The 27,955-nt window shown below is 41.1% G+C and overlaps 1 protein-coding gene across 3 annotated transcripts; it reads left to right on the top strand.

Annotated features, from left to right (window-relative positions):
- Nucleotides 1-42: 42 nt before the first annotated feature.
- TMEM62 (transmembrane protein 62) lies at nt 43-27,878 on the top strand. 3 transcript variants are annotated; one of them, XM_048484126.1, is made up of 14 exons: nt 43-831; nt 2,974-2,992; nt 6,534-6,671; nt 7,535-7,580; nt 8,131-8,272; nt 9,641-9,765; nt 14,096-14,218; nt 16,313-16,468; nt 16,923-17,082; nt 17,860-17,973; nt 21,149-21,233; nt 23,712-23,816; nt 24,921-25,039; nt 26,220-27,878. In XM_048484126.1, exons 1-14 carry the CDS (start codon nt 649-651, stop codon nt 26,544-26,546), a joined length of 1,842 nt encoding a protein of 613 aa, XP_048340083.1. In that variant the 5' UTR covers nt 43-648; the 3' UTR covers nt 26,547-27,878. The 3 variants fall into 3 exon arrangements, with proteins under 3 accessions (XP_048340083.1, XP_048340082.1, XP_048340084.1); XM_048484125.1 differs by having other exon boundaries at nt 2,974-3,085; XM_048484127.1 differs by lacking the exons at nt 43-831; nt 2,974-2,992; nt 6,534-6,671 and having other exon boundaries at nt 8,131-8,147.
- The last annotated feature ends 77 nt before the right edge of the window (nt 27,879-27,955 follow it).

Here is a 27,955-nt window from a genome sequence, read left to right as displayed (position 1 = left end):
TAGACTTTATGGTGAAGCTTGTTCCGCCATTGATACTTCGACGGCTGGCAACGTGAGCATCGCTCGGAATGTTCCCTGTCGAAGTAATTTATAAAACATTGTCGCTTCCCTGTATTCCGCACAGTTTAATGGTCCCAGCTTTTCATTGATAAAGGGCACAGAAAATAGCTGGCCTGCGTGGCGCGTTCATCGGTGCTCTCTTCCAAGAGGGAGACAGCCTCGATTCCGGTGCCAACTGTAACTTCTTCCCCTCCTTACATCTCCAGTGCTTAGGCTGGAATCCTCCAGCCTGGAGAAAACATTAGAAAAACCAACGGTGCCTCTTCCAACGGCAATTAGGAAGCTAGCAATGATTTTTTTTTCTTAGTCTCTAGCCTCCTGCTTTATAGAAACCGATGCTGCAGAGGTCCCAGAACAAGAATCGGCGTGTGCCCAGTCATGTTGTCGCTTCTCCTTTCAGTTTTCAGCTTAGCAGCGCACTACCATCGCCGCCTACTGGACTGAGGGCTCCCACAGGCAAATTGGTCCTCCCGGGAGGACATAAAGCTGGATGAAGTCTTCGGCAAGCCACGCGGAAGCGAAGATCCCCGTTAGCGGCGCTGGGCGGAGGCCTGCAGACAGTGGCCGTTGGTTCCCGGGGGCGCGTGGATGTTGCCCAGTCAGGCGAGGATGTTGAAGGTGGCGGCTGGGCTGGTCGCGGCCGCTCTGGCCGCGCTGCTGCTGGACTGGTACAGCCCTTCGGGACTCCGGCGACCAGTTCTGCAAGCCCGCTCCTTTGCCCCTGAGCCGGCCCCGGGCAATGAGACAAACAACCTCTTCTGGCTCGTTCAGGTGAGGCGAGGTGAAATTCCCCGTGGAAATCCCGAATCCGGGTAGCAGGGAAGGTTTCCTTTGGACTGAATTGATGCGGCGATAACGACCTACGAATGAAGCAGTGACAGCATTCTAGTATTGAAGCATTAAAAATGAATGTTGACTGTTCAGCTTCCTGTTTCTTAAAAGTAAAGGAACGTGTAAATGACAAGTGTGTTGAGCACTGGCGTAATGCCCATTGGGCAAGGTGGGCAGCTGCCCAGGGCATCACCTTGTGGGGGGCATCAAAATGCTGGGTTCGTTTTTGAGTATTTTAGTGGTTTTCCATTTTTGGCCTGCAGGGGGCGCAGTTTTTAGGCTAGCAGCACCAAACTTTCAGCGTATCGTCAGGAGACTGTCCAGGTTTGGTGAGGTTTGGTTCAGGGAGTCCAAAGCTATGGACTCCCAAAGGGGGTGCCCCTATCCCCCATTGTTTCCAATGGGAGCTAATAGGAGATGGGGGCTACAGTTTTGAGGGTCCATAACTTTGGCCCCCCTGAACCAAACTGCACCAAACCTGGGGGGTATCATCAGGGCAGTCTCCTGATGAGACCCTGAAAGTTTTGAGACTGTGCCTTCAGAAATGTGCCCCCCCACAGCCTGCAACCCCCATTGGCAACAATTCAGAAAACTCAAAAGAGAACAAAGATACTTGGGCAAATTTCTAGGATGTTCCTGCAGGGGGGTGCATTTTTGGATGTATCGGCACCACAATTTCAGGGTATCATCTGGAGATGATGGCACCCCCCCCAAGTTTGGTGCAGTTTGGTTCAGGGGGTCCAAAGTTATGGACCCTCAAAACTGTAGCCCCCATCTCCTTAGCAAAGAATGGGGATGGGGCACCCCCTTTGAGGGTCCATAACTTTGGACCCCCCTAAGAAGCCAAATTGCACCAAACTTTTGGGAATTTACCATAAGCGACAGTTTCCAGATGATACCCTATAATATTTAGTGGTGCTGATACATCAAAAAAATGCGCCCCCTGCAAGGAACACTATCCTGGTGAAATTTGCCCAAGAATCTTTGTTCTGGCATTGAGTTTTCTGTATTGCTGTCCATGAAAGTTGGTTGCAGGCTGTGGGGGACATTTCTGAAGGCACAGTCATCTCAACACTTTTCGGGGTGCTCATCAGGAGACTGCCCTGATGATACCCCCCAGGTTTGGTGCAGTTTGGTTCAGGGGGGGCCAAAGTTATGGACCCTCAAAACTGTAGCCCCCATCTCCTATTAGCTCCCATTAAGGAAATAACAATGGGGATAAGTACTCCCTTTGGGAGTCCATAACTTTGGACTCCTTGAACCAAACCTCACCAAACTTGGGGAGTAGCATAAGGACAGTCTCCTGATGATATGCTGAAATTGTGGTGCTGATATGTCTAGAAATGCACCCCCTGCAGGCACCAATGTCCTGGTGCCAAAAAAAATTGGTCGTGGTGGAGTGGCCGCCCATGGGGGGGGGCCTCCAAATCAGGTTTTGCCCAGGGCTACAGTTTGCCCAGGGCTGCCTCGTTACACCCCTGGTGTTGAGGTCTGTCAGGGGGAGATGTAAACTATGAGGGGCAATTAACCCGCCAACCAATAGTTCTTACCTCTGAGCTCCGGGAACTCTGTACTCCGTTACATTTTTCATCCTGCAAACGCTCCCTACTCAGTTTTATTCTCATGGAGATCCTGTGAAGTCCATTAAGCTGAGAGAGAAATTGGCCCAAAGTCAGGCAGAGAGCTTCAAGGGCCAACAAGGAATTCAAACAATCACTACTCTTTGCTGGCTTTGATTAGTTCAGCTATAACTCTATAATCACGCTAATTCGACCTGCTTTTTATGTTTTATCCTGCACTTTCCATCTGTCAACAGTTGGGAGATGTCCTCACCCATTGTGAGTGGATTTTTTTTTTTTTTGCATATAGGTTTGAACTATTCTCTCTTTTTAACTATCCTCTCACCTCTCAGTTGTTGGTACCCTTTAATTTCAATTCATCTGTATGGTGGATGTACATTTCATAAATCTGATAAGGTGCATTTTTTTAGTAAAAATATTTATGGCTGTTTCTATTACTGCTTTCTTAAATATTACATTCTTCAGTAGTTACCATGTTCACTTTGTGTTCCTTTCCTTTCAGGTATCAGATCTACATATCAGTAAGTTTAGGGATCCCAGTCGATCCACTGATTTTGAAAAGTTCTGTACTGAAACCATTGACATAATTCAACCAGCTCTTGTTTTAGTAACGGGTGAGCAATCTTTCTCCCTATCCCCCACCTTCCACCCCTAATTTCATTTGAGAATGCACTACAATAGTCTAGCCTTGAGGCTCTGAGAAAGTTAATGACATTCAGTGGTGGCGAACCTATGGCACTCCAGATGTTTATGGACTGCAATTCCCATCAGCCCAATTATATAATGAATAAAGTAAAAACCTGAATCCTTCTCAGGCTATAAAATTGACAGAGGAAATTGGCAAGCAGTGCCACTTGGAAAAAAAGGCAAAAAACCTCGCTGCTACCTGAAACACTCCATTGGAAATAATGACTTAAATCATCAGTCTGCACCAGGAGTGTTCTCCAGAGGCATTCCTCCCGTTGAGCAAAGTGGGCAGTTGCCCAGGGCGTCCCCTTGTGGGGGGCGCAAAAACTGCAGGTCCGTCTGTGGGATTTTTTGTATTTTCAGTGTTTTTCTGTTTTTGGCCTGCAGAGGGTGCCATTTTTAGGCTAGCAGCACCAAAATTTCAGGGATGTTTCAGGAGACTCTCCTGATGCTATCACCCAGGTTTGGTGAGGTTTGGTTCAGGGAGTCCAACGTTATGGACTCCCAAAGGGTGTGCCCCATCCCCCATTGTTTCCAATGGGAGCTAATAGGAGATGGGGGCTACACTTTTGAGGGTCGATAACTTTGGACCCCCTGAACCAAACTTCACCAAACCTGGGAAGTATCATCAGGAGAGTCTTTTACTGATACCACCCAGTTTTTGTGAAGTTTGGTCTAGGGAGTCCAAAGCTATGGACTCCCAAAGGGGGTGCCCCATCACCCATTATTTCCAATGGGAGTTAACAGAAGATGGGGGCTGTACTTTTGAGGGTCCATAATTTTGGACCCCCTTAACCAAACTTCACCAAACCTGGGTGGTATCATTAGGAGAGTCTCCTAAAGATACCCTGAAAGTTTGGTGCTGCTAGCTTAACAATTGCACCCCTGACAGCAGGCACCCCGCAAATTTCCGCAAATTTCCCCAGATTTTCCTTTTAAATCCCCCCCTTTGGCATGGATTTAAAGGGAGAATCTGAGGTTCCCAGTTTAAACATTGAAAGTGATGCTGTTTCAGGGTGAGGGAGAATCAACCCAAAAATAGCATCACTTTCAATGTTGTTTAAATTGGGAACCCCAGATTCTCCCTTTGAGGTGGATTTAAAAGGAGAATCTGGGCTCCCTACTTTAAACACCATTGAAAATGATGCTGTTTGGGGGTGAATTCCAGCATCACTTGTTTAAATGAGGGAGCCCAGATTCTCCTTTTAAATCCACCTTAAGGGGAGAATCTGGGGTCCCCAGTTTAAATAACATTGAACGTGATACTGTTTTTATAGCAGTAATAAAACATTTTGAAAGCATTTTGAAAATGTTTTCAGAAAAAAAATATTTCTGCTGTGTGGCATGGCCTATTGCTGTGTTCAGATTTGTGAGTTGGGGCATGTTCTATAATGTGATGGTGACTTTGAAACGACCTGGTGTAAAAAATCATTGCTTGGTCACAGTGTGGGAGGGTGGCTGCCCATGGCGGGGGCGCCAAACTCCAGTTTGCCTAGATACCCCACTGGGCATAGCTACATGGGGCCCGGGGGGGTGCGCATTGCACCGGGCATGCACCGGGGGGATCAAACTCAGGTTTTGCCCAGGGCTCCAATTTGCCTAGTTATGCCACTGGTGTTCCCAGGTCAAAAGCCTGGTGAAAGGCGACTGAAGTCAGCTCCTCCCTGAAAAACCCATAGCCCATCCCCAGCATCCATCCTTGGGTTGCCACAGCTCTGGGGGCAGCAGACCTTTCCAGGTTGGGTGCCAAGAGCTCTGTAGTGCTCACCCTACCTACATGTTTGCCCTACTGGTTGCCATAGGTACCACTTATGTCAGCACAAACCCCGCATCAATTCCAGCAGCTGCTTCATCCACCCATCCAGATTGGGTTGTAATAGGAAGAAGACTAAAATAATTTTGAAATTCTTAATGAAGCAGGAAGAAGATATTAATAAGATTATAGGTTGCAATGTGACTTTAAACCCAATTAAATATTTGGGAATAAACACATTATTTAAAGCTAATTATAAAATGACACCTACAAAAATACAAGAGAATATGCAAAGATGGTCCAAATTAAGCATGTCATAGCTAGGAAGAATTTCCATGGTAATAATAAATCTACTGCCAAAATTAAAAAATATTATTTCATATGTTACCAATTCATATACAAGAGAAAACCCTGAAGGCATGGCAGAAACAGATGAGTGCATATGGAACATGAATAAGTCAAAAATCAGATTCAAAATTTTACAGTATGAGAAAAAGAGAGCAGGATTAGCAGTACCAAATATTACATTATACTGTCGAACACTAGTCTGGTTTGGATTGCTGATTGGATTAGAAACCCAGACCAGAGAGTAATGAAATCAGATCTGGGAGAAGGATTACATAACTCTTTATGGACAAAAAACAATTAGGAAAAAATATAGTACAAAATAGGAGCCATGTAATCAGAGATTGATTGTTTAGAATTTGGGAAGCTTCACAGAAAAGAATCAGTCCTCCAGTGTCTCCACTCATGTCACCTATAAAGACTTATTTTGATAAGAACGTGATGAAAAAGACTGATTTTATAATTTATGGAGATATGAGAGACATTCAAGAAAAAATTAAGTCTTGGTAAAAATACAAGCTGACTATTATATTTTTTATTAGTTTCAAGACTAAGAAAGGAAATTAAGAGCCTCATCCATGGAGGGGTGCAGAGGGCTAGTGAAATGATGCACCCTCACTCTGGAGCATTTGCCCTCTCCAGAGACGTGCCAGCGGCCACTCCACCACTCTGTTGCCCCAGATCCTGGAAGTTCAGGCTGCACTGGCGTTTCACTCAGATGCCAGTGTCGAAGGGGGCAGGTCAGGTCACTCCTACCAGGATTGAGGGCTGGTCGTGTGGCACACCCACCCTCAAACTTATGTCTGCTTTTCAGCAGCATACATCCATTCAGCCCTAAGGGGCTTTTCAGTGGTGGGGAGGTCTAGGGATTTTCCCTGCTCCCTGCACTGTCGATAAGCCCTTTTGGAGGTGGCAAAGTGGTACTACATTGTTTCCATGGCCCTCTGTCTCCTGGTTTGGATGGGGCTGCCTGTCAGCTAGAGAAGGAATAAGGAGAATGACAGAATTTGTAAAGGTGATTATGTAGCAAAAATAACATTTGCTAGGATGAATTTATAAGCTACTACTTCAGTTTGATAAAGAAATAGAACAAGTTGAAGGATGCATGGTTAGATGGATGCAAAACTCTGGGGAAGAACTATCTTTTCAACAATGGACAAAAGTATAAAATTCACAACCAGACAGACAATAAGAGAAAATTGTTATTCGTGATGCATCCCATTGTTGTGTATGATTTTTGCAAAATGTGCTGTGTGGGTTTTTATGTTGGTTAACAGGTGACTTGACTGATGCTAAAACAAAAGATAACATTGGGTCTGATCAGATAGAAGTGGAGTGGCAAACATACCAGACAATCCTGAAGAGGACTAAGGTCATGGAAAAAACCAAATGGATCGACATTAAAGGGAATCATGGTAAGAGAGATGTTGAGCCAGAGGTTGAAATGGAACAGGAGGGTTCCTAGGTGTACTTATTCACATATCTAGAGATAGTGTTTTTAGGACAGGGCTTGTCAGTGTAAGCAGCAAACAGTTTCTTCTTCTGTCTTGGTATTCTTTTGTGTTTAAGATTATAAGCCTGTAGATATGACTTTCTTTTCTCAGTTACAGTACAACAGCTAGTGATGAGGCAGTTTATAAACAATGAAAAGTAGTTGTTATGGGTTTTCCAGGCTGTGTGGCCTTGGTCTGGCAGATCTTGTTCCTAACATTTCGCCTGCATCTGTGGCTGGCATCTTCAGAGGTGTATCACAGAGAGAAGTGTGTTACACACTGTGTCCAGTGAGAAGGGAATGTTTAGTGGGGGTATATGTTCCAGGGTGGGGAACCAATCAGTAAGTGTTTTGGGTGGAACTTGCTATGCAAAGGTATGGTTGACTGCATTGTATTGTGGGTGGGGTTTTCAGTCTATTTACATTGGTATTTGCATTTGCATTCCCTGCAGTAGAAACAGTTTGTGAATGTCACTGAAGATGTTAGCCACAGATGCAGGCGAAACATTAGGAACAAGATCTACCAGACCAAAGCCACACAGCCCAGAAAATTCACAACAACCAGTTGAATCCAGCCATGAAAGCCTTCAACAATACAATGAAAAGTAGTCTTGGTCTTTGCTTTATGGAACAAAGTTTGGTGTTCCCAGATTTAGCTCATTTCCATCTCACACTTATTGCAGTGCACTTGTGTAAGCTTGACCTCTCCCCCACCTCTGCTTCATTATTCACAATTGAAAGTTTGTTTGGAATATTGTTTAATATTGTATGGGATTCTCACTTCAGATTCATTCAACATTCCAAGTCTGAACAGTGTCAAGAATTACTATAGGTAAGCCTGTGTACCAAGAAGCCAAGAAGGCAACTTAATTGTGTGGTGGATGGAGACATTCTGTTTAAAGATATCTGTGTTTAAGAAACATGACTCTTAAAGAAGCCACACAAATAACAGTTTAGAAGGTAGTCTCCCACCCCACTGTTTTCCTTTGTTCTGTTGTCCCTTTCCCTACTGCAACCATTATGGTGTTCTGTGCAGCTCTACTTCTCCATTTTTTTTTCTGAGGATGGAGGTGGGAATCCCCAATTGTGCTTATCTGGGGGGGGGGGGAAGCGTACAGAGGGGGAGAGGGGAAGGGAGCCCGTCATCTGGTCGTGGCCCACACATCCTGGGGAGAAGGGGAGGGAGGAGGAGTGGTTGTATTGAATTGAGAAACAGGTTTGTATTGAATTGAGGGCAAGTATAGTTCTGCTTCTCTCATTTCTAGCCTTGAAGGGGTTTTAGTGGGAAAATGTACATGAGGGTGAGGAGGGATGAGTTTATTTTCATTTCCCTTCTTGTTCCAGACATTTTTGACTGTGATGTCCCATTCTTGTTTTGGCAGGAAGTATTCTGCATGGCGTAAGGATGGCTCTTTCCATTACATCCACCACACATCTTTTGGCAAATATTCTTTTGTCTGTGCTGATGCAACCCTCATTCCAGGTCCCAAGAGACCCTACAATTTCTTTGGGATTTTAAATGCGGTAATGTAAAAGACAACATACTGCATCACTGTCTGCTTTGAAAAGCAGAGCTTTAAGATTTTACTGACTACTGCATAACATAAATCTTTAGAGCAATATGCATGAGTAATTTGTGTTATGACACCATCAGTTATGATTTGAATTCATCTCTAAGTTACCAATTTTTCTGGATCTGGTGGGTAATTGTTCGTGTGTATTTCAGCTGCAGACTGGAATAAACATTATACATTGCTTCTTTTTGCTGATACACTATAATACTTAAAAAATAATACTGTTTTATATGAAAGGTATTTCTGGGGTAATAGGTGGTAAGAGAGATAGGCAGGGAAAAATACCCAGATGAGGTATTGTAATTCTGATGCTTGGGATTATTAAAGGTCCAAGAGAGAACTTGGGAGTGAATTAACCCCCTTTGAGGTTCTCATTATCTCAGAAAGTAACTGTTCATTATTCTTTTATTATAAGCTGCTATATATATTTACATAGGCCTCTGGTCAGAGCTTTGTTAAAAATGGCGTAAGACAGTAGGGCACGATTTAGATGGTAAGATGTGGCATCTAATCTCTGTTGGTTTATCTTTTGCAATAAATCTCAGTTTTTGAAAAAATGCCATTAAAATGCTCCATCAGCGGCATTTGCCTTTAGCCAGGTTAGCAAGAATACAAGTAAGCAGTTGTTGCTGGTATTGCAATGGCTTACATGGAGATGATTTCCACACGTGGCAGAAATGTCTTGGAGCCCAAAGTTATTGGAAAAATGGTTTCCATTATATTGTCAAAAGGTCTTGACTTTGCAATGATTCCCTCTCCTGAATTTTTATTACTTAATTACATGGTGTCAGTACCAAAACACCCCAAGAGAACCCCTTTATATATAATAACTGCTGCCAGGCTTCTACTAGTTAAGCTAGGGAAGGTTAAAACAATTCTGACAAGAAAATCATTTGTTTACAAAGTTAAACCTTTTTATTTCAATATTACATTGTCTGCTCTGCAAAAGAATGAAGATTTCACTAGTATAGATGTAATTGGGCAGAATATTGTCAAAAGAAAGGAATCAGTCTTGTAAAGCTTTTTTTCTTCATTTCATGTGTGTAACAGTATATATTATTACAAAATAAAACTAAACTATTAGCAAAAAAATCTAAAATATTAATTTGCGGTACACACATTTATGGAACAATTGTTGATGTACAATTTAAATTGTTGATATATAATTTATATATATAAACATTATTGAGATATAATTTATATCTAATGCATGTTTACTCAAGAGGTAATAAAACCTACTTAAGTATATTTAGTTCAATCTGCTTGTCTGTGGAGCTGATATGCTGCTAAAATGTTTGCTGGTATTATTTCATTTTAGAGTCAAATGGAAGAATTGTCTTTGCTGGCTTCTGAAAGTCAAGACAGTAACCACACTATTTGGTTTGGTCACTATCCCACTTCAACAATCATCTCTCCATCACCAGGAATACGGATGGTTATGAGGTAAGTTGCTCTTCCCTTGTGGACAGTGGTGGTTCAATAAGAGACCCTGCTTGAAGCTGCAGTCTCAGGCATCTGCTCAGAGTGGTGAACAACAGACTCAGAGTGGTGAACAACAATAACAACATACAATATAATGACATAAACCATAAAATGTTAGTCTGATAACCAACCCTGAATACAGTCAAAATATGAATAATATAAATATCTACCACTGGATTAACAGCACACACATTGTAGGACTTCCCAGCGGTTTGGAATAAAGAAGATGTCCCTGCAGGGGACTCTCTCCAAAAAATAATAAGTGAACCCAAAAGCCCCCACCCCTTGAATCATATTTTTTTCTAAAATAATAAGGGAAGTGAGGGAGGAACACTGGGGAAAAAGCAAGGAAAGGAGCAGGGAAAGGGAAAAGAGGAAGCAGGACTAGATGATAGATCACGGCCACCTCAATCATGAACATCCCCATCCTTTATTTCAGGTGGTAGGGAGTTCCACCAGGACAGAGTCAAAGAAACCTTGGCGCTGGATGAGACCATCTGGATGTCCTTTGGGCCAAGAATTTCCAGAAGGTTACTGTTGGAGGAACATAAGGTCCTCCAGGGGTGATATTGGCACATAAGAACATAAGAACAAGCCAGCTGGATCAGACCAGAGTCCAGCTAGTCCAGCTCTTTGCTACTCACAGTGGCCCACCAGGTGCCATTGGGAGCTCACATGCAGGATGTGAAAGCAATGGCCTTCTGCGGCTGTTGCTCCCGAGCACCTGGACTGTTAAGGCATTTGCAATCTGAGATCAAGGAGGATCAAGATTGGTAGCCATAAATCGACTTCTGCATAAATCTGTCCAAGCCCCTTTTAAAGCTATCCAGGTTAGTAGCCATCACCACCTCCTGTGGCAGCATATTCCAAACACCAATCACACGTTGCGTGAAGACGTGTTTCCTTTTATTAGTCCTAATTCTTCCCCCCAGCATTTTCAATGGATGCCCCCTGGTTCTAGCATTGTGAGAAAGAGAAAAAATGTTTCTCTGTCAACATTTTCTACCCCATGCATAATTTTATAGACTTCAATCATATCCCCCCTCAGACGTCTCCTCTCCAAACTAAAGAGTCCCAAAAGCTGCAGCCTCTCCTCATAAGAAAGGTGCTCCAGTCCCTCAATCATCCTCGTTGCCCTTCTCTGCACTTTTTCTATCTCTTCAATATCCTTTTTGAGATGTGGCGACCAGAACTGAACACAGTACTCCAAGTGCGGTCGCACCACTGCTTTATATAAGGGCATGACAATCTTTGCAGTTTTATTATCAATTCCTTTCCTAATTATCCCCAGCATAGAGTTTGCTTTTTTCACAGCTGCCATGCATTGAGTTGACATTCCCATGGAACTATCAACTAAGACGCCCAAATCCCTTTCCTGGTCTGTGACTGATAGCACTGACCCCTGTAGCGTGTATGTGAAGTTTGGATTTTTTGCCCCTATGTGCATCACTTTACATTTTGCTACATTGAACTGCATTTGCCATTTCTTAGCCCACTCATCTAATTCATCAAGGTCCACTTGGAGCTCTTCGCAATCCTTTGCGGTTCTCACCACCCTACATAATTTGGTATCATCTGCAAACTTGGCCACCATGCTACCCACCCCTACTTCCAGGTCATTTATGAATAGGTTAAAGAGTACTGGTCCCAAAACGGATCCTTGGGGGACACCACTCCTTACATCTCTCCACTGTGAGAATTTCCCATTTACACCCACTCTTTGCTTCCTGTTTCTCAACCAGTTTTTAATCCATAGGAGGACTTCCCCTCTTATTCCTTGATTGCTGAGTTTTCTCAACAGTCTCTGGTGAGGAACTTTGTCAAAAGCCTTTTGGAAGTCCAAGTAGACAATGTCCACTGGTTCCCCCTTATCCACATGCCTGTTTACACCTTCAAAGAACTCTAGTAAGTTTGTAAGACAGGATTTGCCTCTGCAAAAGCCATGCTGACTCTTCCTCAGCAGGTCTTGTTTTTCTACATGTTTTATAATTTTATCTTTAATGATAGATTTTACTAATTTACCAGGAACAGATGTCAAACTGACTGGCCTGTAATTTCCCGGGTCCCCCCTAGATCCTTTCTTAAAGATTGGTGTGACATGGGCCATCTTCCAGTCTTAGAACATAAGAACATAAGAACAAGCCAGCTGGATCAGACCAGAGTCCATCTAGTCCAGCTCTCTGCTACTCGCAGTGGCCCACCAGGTGCCTTTGGGAGCTCACATGCAGGATGTGAAATCAATGGCCTTCTGCAGCTGTTGCTCCCGAGCACCTGGACTGTTCAGGCATTTGCAATCTCAGATCAAAGAGGATCAAGATTGGTAGCCATAAATCGACTTCTCCTCCATAAATCTGTCCAAGCCCCTTTTAAAGCTATCCAGGTTAGTGGCCATCACCACCTCCTGTGGCAGCATATTCCAAACACCAATCACACGTTGCGTGAAGAAGTGTTTCCTTTTATTAGTCCTAATTCTTCCCCCCAGCATTTTCAATGAATGCCCCCTGGTTCTAGTCTTCAGGGATGGAATGCCCCCTGGTTCTAGTCTTCAGGGATGGAGCCTGATTTCAGGGATAAGTTGCATATTAAAGTGAGAAGATCAGCAATTTCATTCTTGAGCTCTTTAAGAACTCTTGGGTGAATGCAATCTGGGCCAGGGGATTTGGTTGCATTTAGTTTATCAATGGCTGCCAGAACTTCTTCCTTGTCTACCACTATCTTTGCTAGTTCCTCGGATTCGCCTCCTAAGAAGCTTGGTTCAGGTGCAGGAATTGTCCTCACCTCCTCTTGGGTGAAGACAGATGCAAAGAATTCATTCAGTTTCTCTGCAATCTCCCTGTCATCTTTTAGCACACCCTTTGTTCCTTTGTCATCTAACGGGCCTATCACTTCCCTTGCTGGCTTCCTGCTTTTGAAGTACTTGAAGAACTGTTTGTTGCTGGTCTTGATGTTTGCAGCCATGCGTGCCTCATAATCCTTTTTTGCCTCCCTTACAGCTAACTTGCTTCTCTTTTGACACCATTTGTGTTCCCTCTCATATTCTTCATCAGTCAAACTGGACTTCCGTTTTCTAAAAGACATTTTCTTTTTTCAGATAATTTCCTCAACCTCTCTTGTTAACCATGGTGGCTTTCTTTTGGACTGGGTGCTGCCTTTCCTAACCTGCGAAACACATTCCAGCTGAGCTTTTATTACTGTGTTTTTAAATAACCTCCAAGCATCCTGGACAGTTTTGACTCTCTTGATTTTCCCTTTCAGCTTCCTGCGCACTATCCCCCTCATCTTTGAGAAATTTCCCTTTCTGAAGGCGAATGTAACTACATTAGTAGTTGTCACTTGTTCGCATGCAGAGATACTGAATCTGACAGCATTGTGGTCGCTGTTCCCTATTGGCTCAACAACACTGACTTCCTGCACCAGGTCCTGGGTCCCACATAGAATTAGATCTAGGAAGATCCAGTCCCATAAATTCAGGTGCCCCAGATCATTCAGGGCTTTAAAGGTCAGTCCCAACACCTTGAACCTGATCCAGAACTCAACTGGCAGCCAGTTCAGCTGGCTAAGCACTGGAGCTTTGTGCACTCTTACTGGGGTCCCAGTAAGGACCCTTGCTGCTGCTTTCTAAACCAGCTGTAATTTCTGGAGCAACCTCAAGGGAAGCCCAGGATAGAGCTTATCACTTAACCCTATGCCAAGCAATGTACCACTATAGCAGTGTGTCAGGGAGCAGGGCTTCTAACAATTTATCCACACCTTATTTGTTTCAGTTTCCAGTTTTTAATAACTATTCATGTTAATGCTCTTCAACCCACATCATTATCATTACAGCTATTTCTAATGCTGAAATGTGTGGCTTATGCCAATCCCTAAATGGAGTAAAACTAGGCTTACCATAGACAAGGTAGTTGTTTCTGTATACTCTGAGTCTGTCAACGTGTACATAAAAAAATAGGAAATCACACACTAACCTGCTGTTGATGCAGGGAAAAATCTTTGTGGAAGCAGCCCTTGCTACATGATGATAAAGCTCTCAGATTTTAGAGCAAGCTGCTGCCCCTAAATCTTGCAACCTTTACTTAGTTATAAATCACCCCAAACTCTTGCTGCTAAGAGAAGGTTTGCAATATCTGTTTTGCTTTCCTCCTCCTTGCAACCTATTCTCCCCATCCCCTACAAGCCTCAAAGAGGAGTGCTGTATAGGATTTCACAGCTGAAAGTAACCAGTAATATTTTATTTTGCATGATCAGTAACTATGCCTTCTTCAAAGTCAACAATAACTGATGTTTTGATTAGATCTGCTACAGCCTATTTGTGTGGACACTTCCACACACTAGGTGGTCTGATGCCAGTCCTACACACTCAGCACCATCATGGCACTCTAGAATTGGAGCTGGGAGACTGGAAGGATAATCGGAAGTAAGTGTCATTTCCCGTTTTCCAAAATTTATAGTGATGTGGTCAATAGAAAGATCATTTCATCTATTTGAACTTGGAGGATTCTTGATCATCTGATCATATGAAATTCAAAGTTTGAAACTACTACTCTGAAATGTGCAGCTGCTTAGGAGACAAGGTTGTATGTAAATGATCAGAAGCCTTTGTTGTAGTAGTGAGTTCTGTCACGCACATGCTTTTTCCTGTCGTGGTTTTTCCTCCCTGAATACCAGTGTCTGTTGCTGATTCACAATATGGTGTTGCATCTTCCTTTTCACCAGGTCTAGAAAGATTGCTTTATTGTATTCATCAACTTTAGCAATAGGTTCCAGTACTATTTTGGTTGTGATGGTGGTATTGACCTTGGAAAGTGTGTTAAAACATTTTGATCATCCTTGTGGAGAAATTGTTTGTACCACTTTAATTTTCTCCAACCTGTAGCTGCTTCAGTTAAAAGTTATACCCAGCTGTAGATTGTGTTCTTTGCAATTAAGACTCTAACCATCTTGTTAAGCATTTACACCTGTTAGCAACTATGACTTTTTGCCAAACTGACTCAGCAAGTTACTATGAGAGCATTATTGGTCTGTTTATACCACCTGACCAGTAGTTTGTGTATAATTGCCTTTCAACACTCTCATTATGATCTATCTATCTTTCTTTATCTTTGTCTTTATTTTCATTGCTGTTACTCTGTTTTGATGTCCTGCCTGTTATCTTAAGTATTTCAAGCCATTAAACTCTGTTAGTTTTATCAGTTATATTTCTTGTTTTTCCTTTGCTTGTATTTGCTGTAAGGAGAACTACACTCCCGAATGTTTTAAACTGCTATTTTAACCTTTGCTTATGCGTTTTCAGTTGTTTTGTTTATTGAGCAGGAGCAGCTCTCAATAAACCTTAAAAAATATTTTACTTAAAGTTTTGGTTTCTGAATTTTTGCGTGCATCAACAAAATCCCAACCCATTTTTTTAAAATTGGCAGTAAGCCTTCTCTTTAATTACAGTCCTTGTTATAGAATATAGTAGGGATAACCAAACACTGAGCCTCTTGTGGCTTCAAGGAAACCGAATTGCTCAGGACCGTGGGGGTAGTTCAGTGAAACTGGCCTTGACCTGTACCAAACTACATACTGGGACCTCAGGAGAAGAATATGACCACAATAGCCTGTTCACTGGAACACTGCAGGACAGGTTTAGAAAATTGTGGGCTTAGTTAAAATAGGGAAACCCTAAGTCTGCATGGGAGGGAACTTTCAGTCCTGCCGAAGTCTCAGAATGAAATCTGAAGAATTGTAGCTTATGTGTGCTCTTGCATGAGCATCTTCCCTTTGCAAAACCTTACGATCCAACCCAATTTATTGTTGTTTGAGTGTTTGAGAAAATGTGAAGTATTTTGTTGATATCTGGATTCTGTGTCACTGGAAGAGCAAACGCTGCACATTTCTTTTACCTTTTGAGACAACCGTGATAGATTTAGTCATTGCTACTAACCTTAGAAGATAACAATATTCTGTATTGTCGAAGACTTTCATGGCCGGAATCACTAGGATGTTGTGGGTTTTCCGGGTTGCATGGCCGTGTTCAGTGGTGGGATTCAAATAGTTTAACAACTGGTTCCAGTGGTAGGATTCAAATAATTTATCAACTGGTTGTTTACAGGCACTATTTTAACAACCAGTTCTGACGAAGTGGTGTAAACCTGCTGAATTCCACCACTGGCTGTGTTCCAGTAGCATTTTCTCCTGACATTTCGCCTGCATCTGTGGCTGGCATCTTCAGAGGAAAACTCACAACACCCTAACAATATTCTGTTATTCTGTGATAATGTTATTAATTTTAACTATGTATCCCATCCTAATCTGAAACCTTCAGGACAGATAGCACGCATTGACACAATATATATTTGTATTTTCTACTAACTTTCCTTAATTTCATGTTCAGAATGTGACATGGGGAAATTTCTAAATATGTCTAGCATGAGATTGCTGTAGTTTCAACATCAGTATTGTGATTCTTTCTGTCCTTAAAATGTGCCTTGTTGATTAAAAGCTATTATTTTTAATTATTGAATACCAGGTTCAGGATTCTTGCATTTGATCATGATCTCTTCAGTTTTGCTGATGTGAATTTTGAGAAATGGCCTGTAGTTCTTGTCACCTGTCCGAAGCCATTCCTTTATAGTAGTTCTGCTCATGAACCACTGCAGAGAATTCTTCATTCTACCCACATCAGGTAACCTGATGGTGTGTTGAGATTTTTAGAAGCTTTAACAAATCTCTCATGAGCATGTGGCTAGTCTATGTATTCTTAATAAGTGCTTTTACATAAGAGACTAGATAACCTTGTACTATGTGTATGATGCACAGGAAATGTGACCTTTAACCAGCTCCTTGATCAGTTTGTTAGCCATGTATTAGGGCAATGTTTAATGTTAAAACCAATTTTTAAAATGAACATTCTACAATAAAGCAAATTCTGATTCTGGATCCCCAGCTTTTTCCTATTGTTATCTCTGCTCCACGAACTTTCTGGAAAAGACCATCCAGAGAGGAGCATTTTGTCATACACCAGTCAGGACCCTATCTCTACAGTTACATATAAAAAAGAAGACATAGCAGTTATTGTAATAATTATGATATACACTTAACAAGTTCCCCCTGTATACTGGTTCATTTCTCCTTCTTAGAATTTTGGCCTTTTCTCCATCTCCTATCAAGTTTGTCAAAGTCAGTATTGATGGCATTCATCTTGGTGACGCTCTTCAGGTGTCTGGACCCCTCTATGTACTGAAATGGAGCCCCCAAAGCTACAGTCATGGATTTCATCAAATAAATGTAACAGTTCAGGTGAGCTCTCTGTTGCTGCAGCTTATTTTTTTATCATATAATGTTTGGTAGCCTTCAAAGATTGGAAGACCTAGATAAATTCTTGCTCCTCAGTAAACATCCAGTGAATGATTTTTGGTTACATGATATTTCAGCCTCTCTAAACAGAGTTGTTCCAAAGGTAGGTGAGAGACAAAATGTGAAGACCTACCAGTCATATTGTGTGTGTAGCCAATTTCCAACATGTGTGTCACATTCTAGCATGACCAAGAGCAGAACTAAGGATAAGGCTTTACAGGTAGGAGCAGGTGTGATTCTTAACATTTGGGGTCACCAGAGACACGGAGCACCTTAGTGGCATCTCCAAATGTATCCTTTCACTTCCTCTGCAACAGAATGGTTACCATTCAGTCCTGTGTGATACTTTTTCTGCATTTGAGATGCTGATGGTAAATCCTTCTCTCTACCCTTGACACTGAGTAACCCAAACAGAGATTCCATGATTCTTGGAGTGTACAAGGATATATGTGCATACCCTGCCCATCATAATGCTGATATGGTAGACTATCACTGGTTTATGACCATGGAAACTCAGTTTTCAACCACATGCTGTTCCTTGGGTGACTTACAGCCAATCATTCTCTCCACCTAACCTACCTTGCACAGTCATAGTGAATATGAAAAGGAACATGTGTGCCATCCTGAGCTTTTGGGGGAAAGATGAGGTTTTTAAAAGTAAAAATACTGGACATTTTGCTTGTAATAGTAGTTCATTTCTTCATTGTGTTCTCTTTTTAGGATGTGAGTGGTAATAGCACTACTCAACATCATCCATTTGCTATGGAGGAAAACCTTTCTCTTAAGTTTGACCTCTTACCATCTTGGATTCTTCTTGCTGACCACTATATATGGGTTAGTATTGTTAGAGGGCATGTATAGGTATGTGCCCTAGAACATTTTAGCATGTTTTTTTCTGCTGTCTTTCCTCCTACTGAGTTCTTAAGTTTTATGAGTCATTCAAATGTTTGGAGTTTGTTTATGGACTATGTATTTTTCTGAAGTCTCAGCTTTTGCCCTAGAGTTGACCAAACTATAACTTGGTTGGATGCTGAAAAATGTACTTTTAGAATTTGTTTGCTGGTGTAGTCACAATACACACACTGTAGTGAGCCCATAAAGAGAAAGGCAAAAACAGAACCATGTAGAGGTTAGTCCAAACAGTGGGCAAGTTGGCTTATACAAAGGTAAGTTAAACACTTCTAATTTTGTATTTTTTTGTATTAAAGTAAACCTATTGAATGAAACAATGTGTCATTTTTCTGACTGAGCCTATACATTCATAGAATATTACAGCAACTGTGACGTAAACAGATTCCTGGTAATTATAGCTGTTTTGAGCCCTAAAAGGTCTTCAGGGTATCAGGTGTTCCTGGAGAGCTATTTCCATGTAAGAGGTTTTTGATCACTAGTGAAAGGGCTTGGAGAGAGATTGGAGAATCAAACTAAGGAATTGTCATAAGCATTTGACCTACCCTTTAGAAAAATTGGAGCTCCCTCAAAATAGAAGAAATTTACATACTATCGAGGAAGACCTTTTAGTCCTCGAAAAAGCTTTAATTATCAGGAATCTGGTTATATCTGTTCGTACAAATTGGAGATATATAATTATCCAATGATGTTTATGTCTATACAAATTGAGGCCATATCATTGTCCAACAGATCAGTGTACAGTTTTTGTGCCAGTTTGTTTATGATTATATTGTAATTTAGTCTCAAAGTTCGAGCATGTTGATTTAATGTAATTGAATAACATAGTAGTATTGCAGTGAATATATGAGCATGTGCTTTGGTTATGTTATATATACAAGCCTAATTACACAGTTGTGATATTCTGTAATTATATGGCTCAATTAGAAAAAAGACACATGGTTTCATTCAATAGGTTTACTTTAATACAAAAATACAATATTAAAAGTGTTTAACTTGAATGAATGAATGAATGAATGAGCCTTTATTGACATAAGAGCCCTACGGGGATGGGGCGGTATAATAAATCGAAATAAATAAATAAATAAATAAATAAATTTAAAAGAGGATAAAAAGAGGATAAAATACAATTTACAGTTGATAAGCATGAAAACCATTAAAATATATCATTTACACTTAATTATTTCAAGAAGGAAATTTGCAAGATATTCACTGCATATAGGATCAGGATTACTCAAAAGCCTTGAGATTACAACTGAATCAGCAGAATTAGTGGTAAGCAATGGAGTATGGGTTGCATACTTTTCTCTGACTCCCTCAGTTCTTGAGCAATGAAGAAGGGCTAAAGATTCAATTTGTCCTGATTTACAAGGACGTAGCCTTTGGGCTTTGTCCAGTTTGTTAAATCTCCCAGAGAGAAGAGCTGAAGGCAAAACATTGCATCTAGAGAATGCCATGGCTCGCCTTTGTGCTGGATTGGTCAAAGTGATTAAATATTTGGCTATTTGACCTTGAGTGGGAGTATTGCTAGGATTAAAGGGGAACAGGGTTTTGTTTTGTTTTTTGCCATACTCGACCATGATTGCAAATCTCAGTCTAGAAGTTTGGTTTTTAGAGACTGATAGGCCTCTTTAGAGGTAAGCATGTGAAGAGCTTCTGTCAAGAGGCCAGTACTTTCTATTTTCTTCTCGATGGTATTGCACCAACCTCTGGACTTTGCATCTGATAAGAAGGAACAAATAAGGCTGGAAGAATTTTGTTGATGGTGAATCCTAAGCCAATATTTAAACGTTCTTAATCATGTCATGGTCTCAAAGGTAGATTGACCCATTTCAAGGCATAGTGCCGCAAAGGAAACACAATTAAGGAATCACATTACTTTATGGAAAAAAATGGATTGCAAAATATTGATGGTTCGATTAACTATCATAATCCAAATTGGGGACCAATATAGAAGCTGAGTTCCAACTTTGGCATTAGGTGCGGCAGGAATATACTTATTGCCTGTGTAGTAAAAAAATCAAGAGGTAGCATTATAGCTGTTAGTGGCCATGGTAAGAGCAGTGTTATAATGTGGGTGCCAAGAAAGATTGTAAGAAAAAGTAATACCTAGGTACTTGAATTGTTTAACCTGCTGGAGAATGACATTATTAATTTTCCATTTTTGAATCTTTAGGCATTTAGAAAAAACCAAACATTTTGATTGGTTATAATTGATTTTTCAGCTTATTTAGATTGCAGTACTCTGCACACTGCCTTATCAAATGCGAGAGACCAATTTTAGCGTGTGACAAAAGCACCACATCATCTGCATAGAGAAGTAATGGTATAGGTAGTGAATTTAGTTTAGGAGGGTGACTATTTATTTCGAAGAGGGCAGGAGCTAAGTCATTCAAGTGGTTAACTTATCTTTGTATAAACTGACTTGCTCGCTGTTTGGTCTAGCCTCTACAGGGTTTTGGTTTTGTCCTTGATAGTAGTCATCCATGTTGCATGTTTGTTATAAGATAAAGGGCAGCTTACAGTATAAAATAAATATTTTGCACATATATGCTAGCACCAAAATAGCAAGAGAGAGTGAGTTTGAGTGCCAACCAGGCTATGAGCAGGAAGAAAGAAGCCAAGTATTGTTATCTCTGCTCCACAAATTCCATGTACTCTTCACATAACGGTTGCATCTCAAAAAGAAGCACTTCCACTCACATCCTAAAGTCATGAAGCCATGAGAACATATGTATTTAAACAAGTTCTTACAAAATTTAGCGTTAGTCTAGAACTGGTTATTCTTCAGGCTATACTTCTTCCCTCTGAACTTCCACATGCAATAAATAAATGACATTTATGTGCACTCTGATGGGATGGGATTGCTCAAAAGGAGTATAACTAAGTTGGTGACTATGCATTAATCCATAGAAAGGATAGCATAGATTCAGAATACTGACATGTCCTCTATTCAGACATCCCAAAATAGTAAAAATGTGTAGTTTAGATTTAAAATGCATGTCTCAGTTAAGCATAAAATCTTTAGGTTTATCTTTTATCACCTTATTGTCAGAATTTTTGAAATGACAGTGTTTTTCATTTTTCTTTTCTTTCTAAGGTTCGAGTAGTATTTGCACTGGTGGTTATCATCCAAGTTGTCTTTCTGATTATTTTCCGGTATTTAGGAAGGCCATCACTGAAAGGTAAGAGCCTTTCTCAACTGCAACTTTTATCATTCTTTCCTCTATGTCATCAACTTTTATCATTCTTTTCTTGTTCTGTTCCACAGTTTGAAGCACAGTGAGGCAGGTTTAGCTCCCATTATCTACACATACTGTGTTTATGTAAAAAATAGAAACATATCCTCCTTTCCCATGCTATAGATCAGTGGTGGCGAATCTATAGCACGGGTGCCAGAGATGGCACTCAGAGCCCTCTCTGTGGGCACACGCAGTCCCCCCCCCCCCCACATACACATCTAGGCTGGCCTGGGCTGCTGGGCTCGATTATTAGCATTAAACCTAAGACCTAGTTTTGGGGAAGCAGTGTAGGTAACCCTGTTAAGCGCTGTTAAACTCCACTGATTTCCATGCAAAGAACTAAAGTGCGATCCTTTACCTGGGAGTAAGATAGGTTGCTGGCAATGGGGCTTCTCAGTAAACCCTCCTAGGGTCGTGATTCACCCTTTGGAAGAGTTGCATGGTTGCTTCAAAACAAAGCCACCAACTACCACCAAGCTTACTCCCGAGTAACACACGCCTCGGAGCCAACCGTTTTTTCTAAACTAAAACCTCCATATTCAAGTTAAATTGCCGTGTTGGCACTTTGCGATAAATAAGTGGGTTTTGGGTTGCAATTTGGGCACTCGGTCTCAAAAAGGTTTGCCATCACTGCTATAGATGAATTATATAACCCTACAATATCTTCTTGAGCTCTCAGTCAGAGAAGAATCTTTTTTATTTATACTGAGATTACCAGTTCATAATGAAATTTTGACAAAAATGAGGGCTTCTCTTTTAAAAAATAATGATAGCCTAACTGATCCTCTGTGTGTGCGTGCGTGCATGGGTGTGTGTGTGTGTTAAATGCAGTCAAGTCACTGTCAACTCATGGGGACCCTATGAATCAATGTCCTCCAAAACACCCTGTCATTAACAGCCTATTTGTAAAATAAAACTGATCCTAGACAGAATAAATCATTAGGATGTAAAATTATATATGGGGATTTATTTAGACAGGTTGGGCTGCTTTTAGCTTCTTCCTTATCCTCTTAAAGGGATGCGGGTAGGGCTGTGGCTCAGTTGTAGGGCATTTGCTTGGCATGCAGAAGGCGCCTGGTTAAACCCCTGGCATCTCCAGTTAAAAGTGTCAGGTAGTAGATGATATGAACAGCCGCAGCCTGAGACCCTGGAGAGCCACAGCCCTTGAGAGCAAATCGCTGGTCCATCAAGATCAATACTTTTGGATCTGGTATAAGTCACTTCATGTGATATGCAGTAGGCAGGGGATAAAAAGGCTGCTGTGTTAACAGTTAATTGTTCAATGCACTGCAATGAATTAATACAAATTACAGTTTCTAATATTGGATGTTCTAATAGTTCCTTTTATTTCCTATATGCTTTATGGTAATTATATATTACTGCTAGCAATGCCAACCAGCTGGAGAAAAAATTATATGTACCTTTCATAGAGGCTCAGTATGTAGACAGGTAAATTAAGCCTCTATGAAAGGAACAGGACTTTTTTTTTTTACAGCCAACTGGCAACCCTGTTTACTGTTGATATTTATTTGTATCTGGCCAGACTTGTTAAGATTCTACCCTGCTTTGCAAATGAGCATTATAAAGTGAATTGTCTCATGTGAGCTGGAGCTGAACTGATTTCAGATGTGTTGACTTCGTTTGAAAAAAGACCAGAAGAACTTAAGTCATACCTAAATCAAAGTTATTTAACAAGACACCATACATAGTACCTGCACCTAAACGCAAATGCTCTCATGGCTACAGAGAGAACTGAATGCTGACAATCTCTTATCAACCGTTGTAAACCATCATTGTCTATCTATATTCTAATACCCAAGTTGGCTAAAACTGAGGATAAAAAAAATAACCAAAATAAAAAAGGAGTGCCTATAGTTTTAAGAATCAGATGCCCTCATTGACAGCTGCTAGACAAATGCAACAGCTGTAGTTTCTCTCAGTAAAAGCCAGGGAGGGAGCCCTTTCAATGGCTGTTTTAGTCTTTGAGGGAAGACTCATTGGGGCCAGGCCCGGCATGACTCACCTACTTGCTAATGTTGAACAGCAGGCACCCCATAAAAGCCATTGAAGTGTAGTGATTAGGGTTTCAGACTAAGACTCAACTCCTCATTCTACCCTGGAGATTCATTGGGTGACCCTGGGCCAGTTACCCATTTTTAGCCTAACCTACCTCACAGGCAGAGCCAAGATTGACCACTGAGAGCACCTGGATGCTTCCTGTGGGCCAGTGGCCTCCAACTCACACCTGGGCTGGTCAGCCATACCACAGAAGGGCTGAGTCCCACATTGAGCTGAATAGCAGTGGCCAAGTAGCAGTGGCCAAAGATGCCTTTTATATCTCCTAAAGGCAATGCAGGAGAGGCAATGCCTTTAGGCAGCTCTGATTTTTTTCCCCACTAAATTAATTTTTTCTCATTTTAGGACCTCTGACCAGGGCAAAGCAGACCTCTCTTTCACTGCACATCTTGAGCAAAACAAACCTATTCTTTTACTTCTTTTTGCTGCTGAGCTTATATACTGCTTTAGGTAAGTCATGCTAAGGAATGGGCTTTGCTGATATGTCAGTATGTTTCTAGCAGAAAATCTCTGAAAGCTTTGAATTTATTACATTTTAAAATAAAACAAATATTTCATTTAAAGCTTTACATGTAATTGATAATTGCAGAGGATGCCTTCAGGGAAAAATCATGAATTTATATTTCATGAATTCTAAAAATTAACTTGAAATTGAGGCCATATAGTGTATCTATTTAGTGGAGAATAGAATGATAATGAGTTTCATGTGATATTTTGACAGTTTTATTTTACTAGCCATGCAATGTCCAATGCAATATATGTATCCTTCTTTGATAAGTTACAGATTTTTCTGACCATCTCTAGTACATAATGGTATTTGGTATGGCATATCCAGCTGGTGTTTCCATTCCATTGACCCAGCTGGCCAATGTCTGATTTTCCTAGACTGTAATAAAGAGTTGATCTCTTAAGTCTCATTCCACTCTCCCCAACAAAAATAAGATCCTAAATCACCACTAGTAGGTGGACATTTATTGATTGGATCTAATGAGTTTTTCTGCTGGTGAAAAAGGTATTCCCACTGACCACCAAAAAAGCTATATTGAGGATCATGGTACCTTCAAAAAGTCGTCCTTTATCTTCCTGACTTCACTCAGCATCTCTGAGTACACTTTCCTAGAATTCCTTCTTTTATACAAATCAGATTTCATCTGCCTGATAGAAAATTTTAGGCTGAGATAGTGGGGTCCATTCTACCTCCCACCAGCAGAAGAGCCAGAAGTTGGAGAACTCCTTAAGATGGAGGAAGACTTCAAACTTCGCTTAGTGTAGTGGCAGTATAGGGCTGGGATCCCCCTCAGTAAGTTAGCCTTTTATACCTCTAAAGCACTGCATAGACTCACAAATCTTTACATATCAATGGCATAATTTGACACTGTATCAGTGGTTGAGAATTCACAGGAGTATCTTGCCAAGCTAACCATTTCTACCACAATTTCCAGGCAGTGTTTGAACATGTGTCTTCCTTATTGCTGGATAAATGTTTTAGTGGTAGCTGGAAAAAAAGATTTTTTTTACCACGCTGAATATGATTTCCACTCTTCTTCTTTGCAGGTCCCTGGTTTATTGGTGAGATAATAGACGGTCACATGGGCGCTTGCTTTTCTTTTGGAGTGATAGTTGATGGCCATTTCTTTCAAGGCAGTATAACATTCCTAGTTGGAATTTTGCAGGTAGGATACTCGACAAAATGGTGAAACTTCTGTTTCCAAATGCTTTTGCATCTCAGGAAAAGTTAATAAATTATTAGTTATGGTTGGAATGTGACAAGTTGCATGCAATACTTTCAGTCCAGTTATTTTAGTATAATTCTAATCACTGTATTTTATCTGTTGGCACAATTCTGGAACAAGATATCAAAATCCAATCTAGGCCTTTGGGGTGGTAGCAGTGCCAAGCGGAAGTGCCCTGCTCCCTCAGCCCAGGGGACCAGATTTTGTTGCTAGCCGGAGGCCACATAGCATACAGCTATGTGCTCTGAAAGATTCACAGCAGTTAGATGTTGATTCAAGTAGCTCTTGAAAAGACCAATGTGGATTGTAGCTAGCATCATGTGATATCATGTACCCTTTCATGAGATAATACTTGTGACAAGAACAGCAACTCTTCTTCCCCATGTGTGCACAATTCTCTCTACATTTTTAATTTTCATCAGATTTCCGATCTTCCTGTTGTACTGCAGAAGCTCTTCATCTAAAAATAGTGATGCACATCAACAAAGCTACTTGCCTTCTTTAGCAATAATGCCACCATGTTGTGGTTGTTTTTCTTTCTTCAAACTACTGTGCAATTTGCATAAGATATTGTAGTCAGCACATCTGTAAAATCAGGGATGACCTCCTCTCCTCTTCAGTGCCGCAATGCCTTTCTCTTCGGGGTTTGTGTATGTGTTGTAAACACAGAAAACCATGGCAATTTCACTTTGCTTAATTAAATGGCCAAACTTGATGGCAAGACTTTTCCCTCCCTCCGCTAACTCTTGTCACACCTGCCAAACTATAAGGGATCGCACATGAATGGTCTACAAGGATACATTCTGTACAGTACTGGCAGATCTGGAAAGGATAAATTATGACAGTACACTACTTTGATGAAGCTAAGACATGGCAACTTGAATTTTTACAGGCCACTAAATTTCCCACCTCTCCCAGATTTTCTGGTCCTTCCAGTTCCTCAGCTGCAAGCAATTTCTAAACAAGATTTAAGGATTTGGATCTGCCAGTGCAGAACTCTGCTTCTGGGTTCACAAATCAGACCCATTAAGTACCCTTGTAACTTTCCACATTCTTCCATACCCTGTTCATACGTTGAGAAAAAGTAGTAATTTGTATCCTTTCCCACCTCTCCCCTCAGGTGATGTTTTTCAACATACCTTTGATGGCATATCTGTGTTGGTGCCTATTCCTGCGTTGCCAAGGAAACTGCTTTGGCTCCCACCTGTATAATGTTAAACGACGTCATGCTGTGCCTGTCCACCTCACCATGGCACTCCTGTTTTCCTGGCAAGTCTACTCCTGCTTTTTCCTGCTGCAGACCTATGGAGCTCTGGCTTTCTTCCTGTCTCCACTGAGGACTTGGATTGTGGGGTTAACTCTCTTTGTAGTCCACAGAAGCTGGACAATGAACTCTTCTACTCTGAGAACCTTTATTGTGCAAATTAAAAACAATCAAAGCTCTTAATGCCCCTTTTTCAGAGAGATCAAGGACACTTTATCTTAGACTGCCAAATGGTGAAGCTGCGAAGTTCACTTTGTATGACTGATGTCCGTGCAATCTGAACAACTGAAAGTAACATTTTGGAGATCTCTTCTGCTCTCTTCCCTTACAGTGCCTGCCTCAGGAGTTGATTGTATCTGTTGTTGGAAATCTGTTTTGAATTGCTGGTATATTGTGCTAAATGAAGTTCTGTGGTAGAACCTGATACTGGATGTAACAGTTTCTACTTTTCTATGTTTATATAGAGTGCTGTACATTAAATACCCGGTCCTTTTGGATTTATATTTTGACAGCATGAAGGACAAAGTGGTCAGTACTGATAAGTATGCCTGCCATATCATATGGTAAATTCGGCATGTTTTTCTGTCAGAGCAGCAGATGCCTTTAACTAACATTAGAAACTGGCTTGAAACTCAAAATTATTGCTATATTGTATAGCATTGGGGGCTGTTAATGGGAAAACAAAAGTCCAAATCCCACAGGTACAGAATTGCTTGCACAGTTCTCAGACTTGTGGCCTACCTTAAGTATCTTATATTGTTAAATGGTTATTTCTCAAATGTTACATATCACTGACTGCCAGAGGTCAAAGTAATTTAAATTTCTCACCACAGCCCTCTCTCTACGGAAGACATGAAGCAGAAGATGGGAGGTTCTACTTCAGCCAGTTTGGTTCCAATATTTCATGCTGGCCTGTACCAATATACTTTCATTCCTGGTGACTATATGAAGTCTTTCCTTTGAGAAGATAAGATCTACTTTTATAGAGCGTTGTTTTTATAGCATGGTAACAGAACTATATGCTGTGTGCACATACTAAAAATGGCAGTCAGGATCAAGTTCTTACTCAGTAGCATGCATTACAGCTTACCTCATGCCTTGATGCCAGTCCATATGTTACCTCTAGGGATTCAGTCCAGTTGTCTTCTACCTGTGAAAAGGGAGGTATTCCAGTGCTGACCTCCCACATTTCAGGATGTACAAGGGTGGATCTGTTCTGCAAGCAGTTCCACCTGTAGTCCTTTGAATTAGATCTCTAGTACTTGTGCTCTACATCCAAGAGGGTGCAGAAGGAAGCCTACCCACATGAAGAATACTATGTATGACTGGACCTGTGTGTTTGTACTTGAGTATACTTCAACCTTTTCCCCTAAGAGTGAATGTTTTGATGGGACATATTTAAGGTTTGTTCCTTTAGCACTTTCATATGTTCTAGTTCTATGTACAAATTCACTGTATTTGCACAAATCATTGCTGTGTGTTTTTACCAAAATATAATTGCTGAATGTAATTTTTTAAAAGTCTTGTGTGATTTTCACTTTTTATATTTACTAACCTTTCACCATTTCTCTCATCCCAAAGACTTTTGGCCG

This window comes from Sphaerodactylus townsendi, linkage group LG02, assembly GCF_021028975.2.
Source record: "Sphaerodactylus townsendi isolate TG3544 linkage group LG02, MPM_Stown_v2.3, whole genome shotgun sequence".
Lineage (NCBI taxonomy): Eukaryota > Metazoa > Chordata > Lepidosauria > Squamata > Sphaerodactylidae > Sphaerodactylus > Sphaerodactylus townsendi.
Note: the sequence above shows the minus strand (reverse complement) of the source record. Positions and strands in the feature narration are given on the sequence as shown.

Excerpts from the sequence above, each read along its gene's own strand:
- TMEM62 (XM_048484125.1), top strand. The coding sequence starts at position 649 with ATGTTGCCCAGTCAGGCGAGGATGTTGAAGGTGGCGGCTGGGCTGGTC. Across the intron at positions 3,086-6,533 it reads AGCTCTTGTTTTAGTAACGG|GTGACTTGACTGATGCTAAA; the intron begins GTGAGCAATCTT and ends GTTGGTTAACAG. Across the intron at positions 16,469-16,922 it reads CTTCATTCTACCCACATCAG|AATTTTGGCCTTTTCTCCAT; the intron begins GTAACCTGATGG and ends TCTCCTTCTTAG.